The sequence below is a fragment of the Rhincodon typus genome, chromosome 39 (genome assembly GCF_021869965.1).
Source record: "Rhincodon typus isolate 14 chromosome 39, sRhiTyp1.1, whole genome shotgun sequence".
Lineage (NCBI taxonomy): Eukaryota > Metazoa > Chordata > Chondrichthyes > Orectolobiformes > Rhincodontidae > Rhincodon > Rhincodon typus.
This window is the reverse complement of record NC_063370.1, coordinates 4073120-4086266: the sequence shown is the minus strand read 5'-3', so window position 1 is coordinate 4086266 and position 13147 is coordinate 4073120. Positions and strand designations below refer to the sequence as shown.

The window sequence follows — 13147 nt, the reverse complement described above, 5'->3', positions numbered from 1 at the left end:
TCAGCCTTCCTGCTTCTCTGATGTTGCTTGGCCTGCTGTGTTCATCCAGCTCTACACCTTGTTATCTCTATACTTTTGAAGGTTCTTTCACAGGATGGGAACATCTCTGGTTGGGCTGACTTTATTGCCCATCCCTAATTGCCCCTGGGGAAGGTGGTGGTGAGCTGCCTTATAGACATGGAGTCATACAGCACAGAAACAGACCCTTTGCTCCAACTCACCCATACCAACCAAGTTTCAACTAAATGAGTCCCATTTGCCTATGTTTGCCCCATATCCCTCTCAACGGCGAGAGCAGGTCTTTTGCATGGCAACAGCAGCCTAGTGATTGGAGCAACGCCTGCACCATTGTGGAGATAGGACTTGGGACTCTGAGATCTAGACTTTTTTATTTGTAACTTGCTTACCTTTTGGCTCTGTTAAATCTTTTAATTCTGGTTTTATGTAACCAAGTGGGCGCCAGTGAATGGAGACCTTGTGCACTTTTCGCTGCACTTATGTACTCCTATACTTAGTGCACGTGATAAATAAATAAATCTAAATCTAAATCTGTTCATGCACCTGTCCAAATGTCTTTTAAATGTTGTAACTGTACCCGCCTCTACCACTTCCTCTGGACCGTTAGAGGCTGAGGGGTGTCCTCATAGATGTTTATAAAGTCATGAGGGGCATGGATAGGGTGAATAGCTGAGGTCTTTTTCCCAGGGTAAGGGAGTCCAAAACTAGGTTTAACGTGAGAGCGGAAAGATTTAAAAGGGATCTAAGGGGTAACCTTTTCATGTAGAGGGTGGTGCGTGTGTGGAATGAGCTGCCAGAGGAAGTGGTGGAGGCTGGTACAATTACAACATTTAAAAGGCGTCTAGATGGGTATATGAATAGGAAGGGTTTAGAGGGATATGGGCCAAATGCTGGCAAATGGGACTAGATTTATTTAGGATATCTGATTGGCATGGACAAGTTGGACCAAAGGGTCTTTTTCTGTGCTGTACAGCTCTATGACTCTATGACTCCATATGGACCACCTTCTGTGTGAAAAAGCTGTCCCTCATGTCCCTTATAAATCTTTCTCCTCTCACCTCAGAGATATGACCCCTGCTTCCCTAGCACCTAGGAGCAGCATTGTGGCTCAGTGGTTAGCACTGCTGCCTTACAGCACTAGGGACCTGGGTTCAATTCCACCCTCAGGCGACTGTGTGTGTGGAGTTTGCACATTCTCCCTGTGTCTGTGTGGGTTTCCTCCAACAGTCTAAAGGTGTGCAATTTAGGTGGATTGGCCATAGTAAATTACCCCATATTTTCCAGGAATGAACAGACTAGGTGGGTTAGCCATGCAGGGTTACAGGGACAGGGTGGGAGGTGGGTCTGTGTGGGGTGCTCTTCAGAGGGTCATTATGGGCTGAATGGCCTGCTTCCATACTGTAGGGATTCTATGACCCCTGGTTTTGAACTCTCCCACCCTAAGGAAAAGACCTTTGCTTTTCACCCTATCTACGCTGCTCATGATTTTATGAACCTGTATGAGGTCACCTCAACCTCCTACAATCCAGCGGAAAAATCCCAGCCTATCTAGCCTTTTCTTATAACTCAAACCCTCCAGTCCTGGCAACATCCTGATAAATCTTTTCTGCACCTTCTCTAATTTAATAATATCCTTCATATAGCAGAGTGACCAGAACTGTACACAGTAATCCAAAAGTGGCCTCACTAATGTCCTGCACATGTCGCAACACCTATAGCTTGAGCAATGAAGGCAAGTTTGCCAAAAACTATCTTTATCATCCTGTCTACCTGTGCTGCGACTTTCAAAGAACTATGTACCTGAATCCCCAGATCTTCTTGAACTGTTGCAGCCTGGGTGGTTTAGGGCCTCCCACAGTGCTGTTTGGGAAGGAGACGTTCCAGGATTTTGGGGGTAACTGACACTGGGCTAGTAAAGTAGGTTAATGCTTTAGGGACACAGGTTCAAATTCCACCCCAGCAACTGGCTGAATTTAAATTAAATTAATAAGTTACAAATAATTAAATGAAGAATGATAAAGCTAACCTTGGTGATTGTGACCATGACAACTATCAATTGTTGTAAAAACAATCTGGTTCACTAATATCCTTAAGGAGGGAAATCTGCCTTCCTCACCTGGTCTGGCCTACACGTGACTCCAGACTCACAGCAATGTGGTTGTCTCTTAACCACCTTCTGAAATGGCGCCAGAGAGTCCCACAATTTCAGCAAACAGCTAGAGAGAAAACGCTAATAATAACACTTTAAATAGCACTTTACTGCGTGTGAAACAGTTTCAGCTGCCATTAATAAACATCTCAAAGGAATACCAATAGGAATCAAATTCTGAGCAGTTCTCTAGCCTCTGTGAATTGGATTCAAATGTAAATACTGAAGGGTTTGGACAGAGTGGACAGGGAAGAGCTATTTCCTCCAGCAAAGGGGTCACTTAGACTCAGACTGGATCACATCTGTTCGACAATATCTTCCCAAGCATGGATTCCTTGCAAAAACAGAAATTGCTGGAAAAGCTCAGCAGGTCTGGCAGCATCTTTTAATCACAGAATCCCTGCAATGTGGAAATAGGCCATTTGGTCCAACAAGTCCACACTGACCCTCCAAAGAGCATCCCACCCAGACCCATCTCCCTACCCTTTCCCTGTAACCCTATATTTCCCATAGCTAACATATCTAACCTATATATCCCTGACCGCAATGGGCAATTTAGCTTAGCCAATCCACCTAATCTGCACATCTTTAGACTGTGGGAGGAAACCGGAGCACCCAGAGGAAAGCCACGCGGATACAGGGAGAATGTGCAAACTCCACACAGACAGTCGCCTGAGGGTGGACTTGAACCCGGGTCCCTGGTGCCGTGAGGCTGCGGTCTGTGGAGAGAAATCAGAGTCAACGTTTTAGTTCGAGTAACCCTTCCTCTGATTTCGCTTCACAGATGCTGCCAGACCTGCTGACCGTTTCCAGCAATTTCTGTTTTAGTTTGTGATTTACTGCATCCGCAGTTCTTTTGGTTTTTATTAAGGATTCCGTGCGTCTGGTTCTGGGGTTATTCCACCACAGTGGCCTCATCCAAGTCCCCAACCAACACGAGTCACTGAACAGCAGAGTCTCAGTCTAATTCCTTTCCTTCCGAACCCAAGGCCTTTGGAAACATGCCACAGGCGACTTGTGCTACTGTTACACACACCCAGCTTTGAATGCAAACTTTCCTGGTGTGTTTGCCTGGGCTCCACGAGGCTCCCTGCTCTGAGACTCTAGGGAGAGTCACAGAAATCAACATTACAGAGAGCAACATTTTAGTATTTTAGCCAATGGCAATGTAGTGAGGAGTCTCAGGGAAGATGTACTGTGTTAGCTGTGATCGATTAGGTGATGGAATTATTGATGTTGTTTCAGATTCTGCTGTAGTTCTGAAAAAACAGGCAACAGCCTCTGTACTGAGCCTTTAATGTGAGCAAGAAGAAATTAATTGCCACTGACATAAGTGGTTTCATCATTCACACATGCGCAATTTCATAATTGGAAAAATAGACAAATCCTTACTTATAAATAGAATCATAGACACACACATGCACACCAAGTAAACACTCACACACACAATTGCCAACATACAGATGAGCACAAAAGCACACAGACAGGTACACGTTTGCAAACTCACACTCAAATGTACAGATACACACTGTCACAACATCACAGACGCAGATACATGGGATGTTTTCCTCTGAGCTACTCACCATCCTGATTTGGAAATATATCACCGTCCCTTCAGTGTCGCTGGATCAAAATCCTGGAACTCCCCCCCCACCCAAGGGCACTGTCCCAGCAGCACACAGGCTGCAGCGTCAGCTAACCCCCACATTCTCAAGGGGCAATTAAGAATGGGCAATAAATGCTGGTCCAGCCAGCAACACCCACATCCCGTAAGTATGTAGTGGGAGGAAACGTAGCGTTGATATGGTGACACCACAGTCCAGAGCTGGAGGAACACAGCAGGCCAGGCAGCATCAGAGGAGCAGGAAAGTTGGTGAGGGTGAGGCTGGGGGAGGCAGTTGTGCAATGAGGTCTGGTTGTCCTTGTACACCAAGAGTAAAGGGCTTTTATAGTGAGAGGGTTTGAGCACAGGAGCAGGGATATCTTGCTGCAATTATACAGGGCCTTGGTGAGAACACACCTGGAGTATTGTGTACAGTTTTGGTCTCCTTATCTGAGGAAGGATGTTCTGGTGATAGAGGGATTGCAGCGAAGGTTTCCCAGACTGAGTTCTGCGAAGGCAGTACAGACATATGAGGAGAGGTTGAGTTGGTTAGGATTGCATTCGCTGGAGTTTAGAAGAATGAGGGGGAATCTCATAGAAAGCTATAAAATTCCAAGAGGAATAGGCAGTGCAGATGTAGGAAGGATGTTCCTAATGATCAGGGAGTCCAGGACCACAGTCACAGTCCAAGGATGCTGAGTAGGCCAATTGGGACTAAGATGAGGAGAAATTTCTTCACCTAGAGAGTGGTGAGCCTATGGAATTCTCTATAACAGAAAGCAGATGAGGCCAAAACAACAAATGATTTCCAGAAGTAGATAGATATAGTTCTTAGGGCTAAAGGGACCTAAGGTTATGGTGAAAACTAGGGACAGGGGACTGAGTCAGATGATCAGTCATGATTGATATTGAATGGTGGATCAGGCTTGAAAGGCCAAATAGCCTACTGCTGCTCCTATTTTCTATGTTTCTATGAAATGTCATGCCAATGAGAACTGAAGCAGGAGTAGATCATTCTGCCCCTCAAGCCTGCTACACCATTCAGTAAGATGGTGGCTGACTATCTACTTTGATTCATTTTCCTGCACCAGCACCGTATCAATTTCCATAGCATCTAAAACCTGTAATCTCTGACTTATCAGCTAAACCTCCCTCACTCTTTGAGGTTGGCAGCTCCAAAGATTCTCAACACAGAGGACTCACCTCAGTCTTAAATGGTTGACCCTTAATGCTGTGATCCTGGATGGGGATGGGATTGGGAAATAAATGTTGGCCATGTCCAGTGACACTCATACCCAATGATGGAAGAACTTTTAGCAATTCTCCTCAATGGTCAATCTCATCAAACTAATAAATCTGTTTTTATTTATCCATTGATGGGACATGATAGACCAACCTTCATTGACCATCTGTTATTGCCCTGGCAAAGATGGTCATGAGGTGCCTTCTTGAACTGCTACAGGTCATGTCGAGTAGGGACACCCACACAGTGCTGTTAGGGAAGGAGTTCCAGGGTTTTGACCCAGCAACAGTGATGGGACAGCAGTATCTTTCCAAGTCAGGATGGTGTGTGTCTCAGAGGTGCCATCTACAGGGTACTGTCTGAGGATCTTTGGTGAATTTCTACAGTGCGTCTTGTAGATGGTGCACACTTCTGCATTGGTGCTCAAGGGAGTGACTGTTGAAATTAGTAGAAATGGCGCCAATCAAGTGGGGGTTGCTTTGTCCTGGATTGCGTCAAGCTTCTTGAGTGTTGTTGGAGTTACACGCATTCAGGCAAGTGGGGAGTATCCATTGCACTCCATCACTGACTTGTGCCTTGTAGATGGTGGACAGAATTTGGAGTCAGCAGATGAGGTTACTTGCTACAGTATTCCTAGACTCTGACCTAGTCTTGCAGCCACAATATTTATGCAACCAGTCCAGTTCAATTTCTAATAAATGGTAACCCCTAGGACGTTGATAGTGGGGGATTTAAGTGATGGTAATGCTATTAAACATCAACGGGCAATAAGTTAAATTCTCTCTTATTGGAGATGCTCATTTCTTGGCACTTGTGCTGCGTAAATGTTACTTGCCAATCGTCACTCCAAGCCTGGATATTGTCCAGGCCTTGCTGTATTTGAACATGGACTGCTTCAGTATCTGTGTAGTCGCAAATGGTACTGATCATTGTGCAATCATCAGTAAACATCCCCGCTCTGACCTTATGATGGAAGGAAGATCATTGATGAAGCATCTAAAGATGGTTGGGCCTTGGACACTACTCTGAGGAACTGGGCTATTGTGGCACAGTGGAAATGTCCCTAGCTCTGAGCTGGAAGGCTTGGGTTCAAATGCTACCTGCTGTCTATTCAGAACTCCTGCAGAGATGACCTGAAGCTGAGATGATTGATTAGCTAGTATGTAAAGACTGAGATCAACGGGTTAAGGGGGGGGAAGAGAGAGACTTTAAAAAAACAGAAGACTTGAATTCACAATGTCTGAATCTGCGAGTGCTTCAGCTCAACATTTCTTTGAGCTGCGTGGAACTAATAGATGTCTCATTAGGATTGTAGAACATTGTATGTTCTCATTTAGGAGTGTTAGGGGAAACTAGAAGAACTTTTTTTCATATTCAAGGACTGTAGATTATGGACTGTTTTGGCACATGAAGTCATAGAGCTGTACAGCATGGAAACAGACCATTCGGTCCAACACGTCCATGCCAACCAGATATCCTACATTAATCTAGTCCCATTTGTCTGTATTTGGCCCATATCCCTCTAAACCCTTCCTAGTCATATACCCATCCAGATGCCTCTTAAATGTTGTAATTGTACCAGCCTCCACCACTTCCTCTGGCAGCTCATTCCAAACATGCACCACCCTCTGCGTGAAAAAGTTGCCCCTTAGGTCCCTTCTAAACCTTTCCCCTCTCACCTTAAACCTATGCCCTCTAGTTTTGGACTCCCCTACCCTGGGGAAAAGACCTTGGCTGATCACCCTATCCACGCCTTTCATGATTTTATAAACCTCTATAAGGTCATATAAGGTCAATTCAATTATACCACTTTAGGAGGAGTCAGGTAAACAGTTAAAAAGAACTACAGGGAAAAAGACTGGTGTAGAAGACTGTACAGTCAAGTGGTTGAATGGCCACCCAGACTGAATGTCCCTTTCAGGACGTCCCAGTTGTAGATGAAACTTTATGAACGCATTTCTCGGAGTAAATCCTCCAATCATGATAGGATCATTCCCAAACCTACATTACTTAGATAACACCCACTTCAGCAAAAATAATCAAAACACAAATTTAAATTGATCAAAGTGGAATATTGGATTTTGATCACTTTCAGATGCTTTATTAAAAGTATAACACTCTATAATATCACACTCTAAATATAAACCTTCAAATCTACAATCAAATCTTGGTTGCCTTCCCATTTTCTTAACAGAAAGTTCCAGTGATGAAGACCATGAGTCGATGGTTGTCATTCGCCTTTTATTGTCCATTTGACCTTTGACATCTTTTGGCGATTTGGCCCATTTTCCTAAAAAAAATCAAAAGGGGCAGTGAATCCTGAAAGGTCAATGCCAGAATCTAGTGGAACCCAGCAACGCATCGGAGGCTTTAAAAGAATGGGTTTGAAGATTTGGGAATTAACTTCAAGACACGTTTGGGATTGTTGCTTTTGGGAGGAAGCACGGAATTTTGTCCCATCAATTCAGCAGCAAGAGACACAGTGGTTGGGAACCCCCAAACTGCAGTTGGAGTGGGGAGGGTACAGGAAAATCAGAGGTGGGAAGGGCTTATTCACCTGCTCACTAATTGTCGATTAGGCTCCTATCACTGGAAGCCAACTCTCCTCTAGTTTCACCGGAATCAGGGACTCAATGGGATTCCTGTCTCCTGTTCCCCCAGCAGGTGGCAAACAAGCCCATCTCTCTGCACCTCTCTCACCTGCCCCACCCCCCGCACCCCCGCCAAAGGTCCTAGATCCAAAGGGGCAGCCCCACTCAGGCCAATCATTGACCCTTCCCCCTACAGAAGCGAACCCAATTCCCATCAGTTCTACAACACATAGGTAAGGTTCCTGTCACCCGCATTCATTTGAGGCCATTGTGTGGGAGTTACACCAATGGGCTGGGGACCAGAAATAGCTGAGGCTGCTCTGTGATGGAAGGCACGCTCCATGACATCTTGAAACTTACAGATCTTTCTTTCTGTCCACCAAACCGGTTCATTTTGTCTGCCCCAATTTCTTCTTCCCTTTTCTTCCCACGCCAGAACACCCTCCGGGACAGAGGGTAGCACACAGGCCAGAGAGACAACAGGCAAATTGTCAGTGGGTTCAAGGCTGGGCTAGGAGAGAATCAGGGGTTCATTATTGAGGGTGAGGGGAGCTGGAGGAGAAAATCCATGTTGACTTTCCTTTTCAAAGCAGGGAGTCTTCACCAGACAGTTTGAGGTTCCAGTCTGTCCCATTCCTGGAGCAACCACAGACATCCAACCGCTGGGCAAACTGCATACATTCTGGAGTGTGACAACGCAATTATTACATGCATTGGGGCCAGCTGTCTGATGGGAAGATTTGTGCTTCAAGCCGAGTCTGGTGGAGAGGGGGGTGGTGGTGGTGACATTTTCGCACAGTTTTCTCAATCAATCTAGAAAGAGAGATCATCGTTTTAGGATAAGGGGCGACAGATTTAAAAGAGAGATGAAATTACTTCTCTCAAAAGGGTGATGAATTTGTGGAATTCACTCCCCCAGAGTGCAGCTGGGACATTGCATAAGTTTAAGGGGAGATAGATTTTTAATTAATAACGGGTAATAGAGAGTGGGCAGGAAAGTGGAGCTGGGGCCGAGATGAGATCAGCCATGATTTGTATTAATGGCCTACTTCTGTTCTTATAAAAGGAAAGGAAGATTGGCATTTCTATAGCACCTGTTATGAACTCAAGACTTTCCAAAGCACGTTACAGTCAATGAGAATTTTTTTTAAATGCAGTCACGGTTGAAATGTAGGAAATACAACAGCCAATTGACACACAGGCAGCTCTACAATGAACTACAAGATAATGATTGGGCATCCCATTTATCACAAGGTTGGGTGAGGGATAAATATTGACCAGGACGCCAAGGAGCGCTCTTCTTCAAAACTGGGGCAATGGGATCTTTTTGCGGTCACCTGTCAGGGGCAGACAGAGCTTCAATCTCCAAATGCCCCGAAACATGGCACCTCTGACCCTACAGCACTCCATCGGTGCTGCATTGGGAGTGCGGGCCTAGATTTTGGGCTGAGGTCCCTAGAATGGGGCTTGAACCCACAACCTACTGGATAGAGTGTCATATTGACCCCAACCCTCCTGGGCCCAAGGGCAAGAAAGGAACTTGTTTGCTTGGGGTGGGAGATTATTGACAATGACAGGTGGCAGCAATGTTTGAAGGTGCAAGCCTCCGATCAAAATTGCAGGGACATATCAAGCGTGCTTTGTTAATAGGTTAAAACTGTGTACAATCAAACTAACCTCGCACACCTGCACCCCCTGCCAATGCTTAGACTCTCACACCATGGCCCTAGCCCAGGTAGGTCTGTCTGTTGTGAAAATAATTGCTAAACTCTGATCGTTTTGTTATTATTAGCTCCAACTCAGCCTCGGAGATGGCTATGTCCATAGGTCTTGTGTGTACTTTATTAACCAATCACCTCCTTGGTGCCCTCTTGCTCCCTCTGATTGGATCGATTCATCTTGATCTCCGTCAGTTGGATGTATCTGAAGACATTGGTGTCTGTGAAGGGACCAGAGAGGAAAAGATCACTTTAATCACTCTCCAAAACACGACCCAGTAACTAACCCGAAGCTCAGCCCCAGCATCCTCACCAGCTGGTAGTTAAGGAGATGCAACTAATGCTGGTCTAGCCAGCAACATCCATATCCTGTGAAAGAATTTAAAAACAATGCTTTCTGAGTAATTTGGCACCTGGTGTGTATGTGGTTCTGGAAACACAAGTGATTACAGCTCACTGGCTCCAGACTGTCTCTAACATGGAGGGCTTTGCTCACTGTGTGTTGGACTGTGTTGAATTCTCCTCAATTAAAGATGGATTACCCTCATGCAGGAGGCAGCAGTAATATCATGGAGCTAAATAAAATCCAGCAGCCCAGGCAAATCTGCAACAGTTCAAATGACAGCTAGTGGAATTTAAACTCAATTCACAATCAAAATCCAATCTCATGAAAGCCATTATCATCGTCTGGCTCACTGATGTCCTTTAGGGAAGAAAATCTGCCAGCCTTACCTGGTCTGGCCTATGTGACTCCAGACCCACAGTAAAGGGGTTGACTCATTTAAAACAAAGGGCCCTCTGAAACGGTTGTAGCAAGGCACTCAGTTGTAGATATTCTCCCATCAACACACCTTCAGAGCAGCTGGGATATGAACCAAGATCTCCTGGCTCAGAGATAGGGTCACTACCACGGTGCTGCATGAGCCCTCAGATACTCAGTTGTATCAAACAGCTACGAAGTGTGTTCAAAGGCACATAGAGATGGACAATAAATGTTGGCCTGGCCTGCATTCTGTGAGTGAGTGAGTAAATAAATTAATCAATCAACAATTACATTGTTATTCTATAATTGTTAGGATGTTAACAGGACTGAGGTCGATCTGTTTTTTTATTTCTGAGAATCCATGCAAGATTATAGCACAGAAAGTGGCAATTCAGCCCATTTTGACGATGACAACTGGATAAACATCATCATATTTTGTCTCTCTCGGTCCCTCTCAGTCTCCCTCAGTCTCTCTCGGTCCCTCTCAGTCTCATTCAGTTTCTCTCGGTCGCTCTCAGTTTCTCTCAGTCTCATTCAGTCCCTCAGTCCCTCTCAGTCTCTCTCAGTTCTCCTAGTCCCTTTTATCTTTCTCAGTCTCTCTCAGTCCCTCAGTCCCTTTTATCTTTCTCAGTCTCTCTTAGTCACTGACTTGGTGTTGTCTATGTGTGAGACGACGCTGCTGGCCACCTTACCTGTGGGTTCCCGATCTTTTGCTTCTTTCAGGTACTGCAGGGCACTCTCGCAGTCTCCGAGATGATAAAAGGCAATTCCTGCTCTGTACATGGCTTTGAAATTGTCCTTGTGCTTCCCAAGAATTTTTAAGCAGTATTCCTTCACACGCTCATAGTTTACCAGCTCAGACTGGAGAAGACACGCTGGCAAAGAAAAATGGGAGTCAGATTGTGACACATCGACATTTCAAGGAGGAGGGTGGGTTGTCAGCCCAGGTCAACAACCCATCTCCATTTATATAGCACCTTCAATATGCTCAACTTTTGCTTCACAGGAACAATTTTCAAATGAAATTTGATAGCAAGCCAGATGAGGGGAAAGTTAAGTGGCTAAAGGTTTGCAAAGATGTAGGATTTAGCAAAAGGGGTTTATTAAAGGATGCATTTGAGTTTGAAAGGTTGTGGAAGGACATTCCTGTGTTTAGGAAGACATAGCTGAGGGCGTGATTCCCAATGTCAGGGCATTTTAAAATCTGGGATGATCTGGAGGCTAGAATCGAGGCAATGCAGGGAGCCTGGGGGAATGATTCAGGCTGGAGGAGGTCCCAGAGATCTCAATTTGCAGGGAATCCCCTTCAACCCAGCACGTGGAATTGTGCACTTCCATCCAGTCCACTCCCATGAATTATCATCCAGAACCACACTCTCCCCACTCGCACTTCAAGAAAGAATTTACATTTATATGGCACCTTTCCCTCAGGATGACCCATAGCACCTGACTGCCAATGAAGTAGTTGTTGTAATGTAGGGAGCACTTCGGTCAAATGCGCACAGCAAGCTCCCACAAACAACGTGGTGCTTCTGATTAGATATCCTGCTTTATTTGGCAATGATAAACATGGGATAAATTTTGGTCAGGATACATGAGAGAATTCCGTGCTTTCCTTTAATTAATGCCATGAAATCTTTTACACTTGACAATTTTCGGTTTAAAGCTTTAGCCAAAATTTAGTACTCTACAACTGTGTAGCACTCCCTCAGTACTGCAGTGGGAACATCAGCCTGGAACTGTGCTCAAATCTCTGGAGTAGGAATCAAGTCCATGACTATGTGACTCAGAGGGAGATGCTGTTCTCCTGCATGCAGTACAGCAGGTTCCACGTAGTCAGCATTCGAAACAAGGAACCAACTCCATCAAAACATTCGTATAAAGTTCCATATTTCACAAGAACATAAGGACCAGGAGCAGGAGTAGGCCATTTCGCCCCAGGAGCCTGCCCTGCCATTCAATAAGATCATGGCTGATCTTTCTCATGGACTCAACTCCAATTACCCACCCGCTCACCATATTCCTTTACTGTTCAAAAATCTATCCATCTTTGCCTTCAATGAGGTAGCCTCAACTGCTTCACTGGGCAGGGAATTCCACAGATTCACAACCCTTTGGGCGAATAAGTTCCTCCTCAGCTCAGACCTAAATCTGCTCCCCGTTATTTTGAGGCTGTGCCCCCTAGCTCTAACTCCACCCGCCCTTGGAAACAACCTCCCTGCTTCTATGTTGTCTATTCCCTTTGTTACTTCATATGTTTTTGTAAGATGTCCCCCTCATGATTGTTTTTTCCTAAGGATTTAATAGATGGTCCTCCCTCTCGTACGAAAGGTTGTTATTGACTTTGTCAGTATCTCAAATCTATTTTCTGTCACTTCCTTTACTCCACGTTAAAAGGCATAATTACCCTCTCACCATCTCCACAGCAACCCACTGTCTAATCCCGCCTTGCTCAGCCTCTGTGCTGTGTTGGCGAATCCCTCTAAAATTATTATTTTGAAAGGAATGCAAGATGCAGATTTAAAATAGAGGAGCTCCTTTTTGACAGTCCTTTCCCACAGTTAGCAAATCAATGATAGTTGATGCACCATTTTACAATCGAGACTCAAATTAAGAAAAAAATAGCAAATCTGGATTTTAAAAAAAATGCACAAAATGTCAGACATGAAAAGACTCGCATTGCCAACCCAGTTTCACTGTTTCAGTTGTTGAGTGCACAGCAGAATCCCACAAATGGCAACCGACTGAAGACCAGATCTTCTGATGTTGGTGCAGGGGTTAATAATGGCACCAGTTCCACTGGGAGAACTCGGCTGCTTTGCTCAGTTGGGACACGCATGTTCTCCCTGTGTCTGTGTGGGTTTCTTCCTACAGTCCAAAGGTAGGGTGTGAGAGTCTGTTTGGGATGCTCGTCGGAGAGTTGGCATGGACTTGTTGGGCCGAATGGCCTGTTTCCACACTGTAGGAAATTCTAATATTTGAAAAGGCTGTGTCTCTCAAGCCACACCAGGATAACCTGAGCATTAGCGATAACAAGGTATAGAGCTGGATGAACACAGCAG

At 45.1% G+C, this 13147-nt stretch overlaps 1 protein-coding gene across 1 annotated transcript; it reads right to left on the bottom strand.

Annotated features, from left to right (window-relative positions):
• Nucleotides 1-7064: 7064 nt before the first annotated feature.
• Nucleotides 7065-11003, bottom strand: LOC109935057 (tetratricopeptide repeat protein 9A-like; the record flags this gene model as incomplete). Its single annotated transcript, XM_048618200.1, has 3 exons — nt 7065-7303; nt 9461-9543; nt 10778-11003. Coding segments are annotated over 3 exons (369 nt in total), but the record flags the coding sequence as incomplete, so codon positions are not given.
• Nucleotides 11004-13147: the final 2144 nt, after the last annotated feature.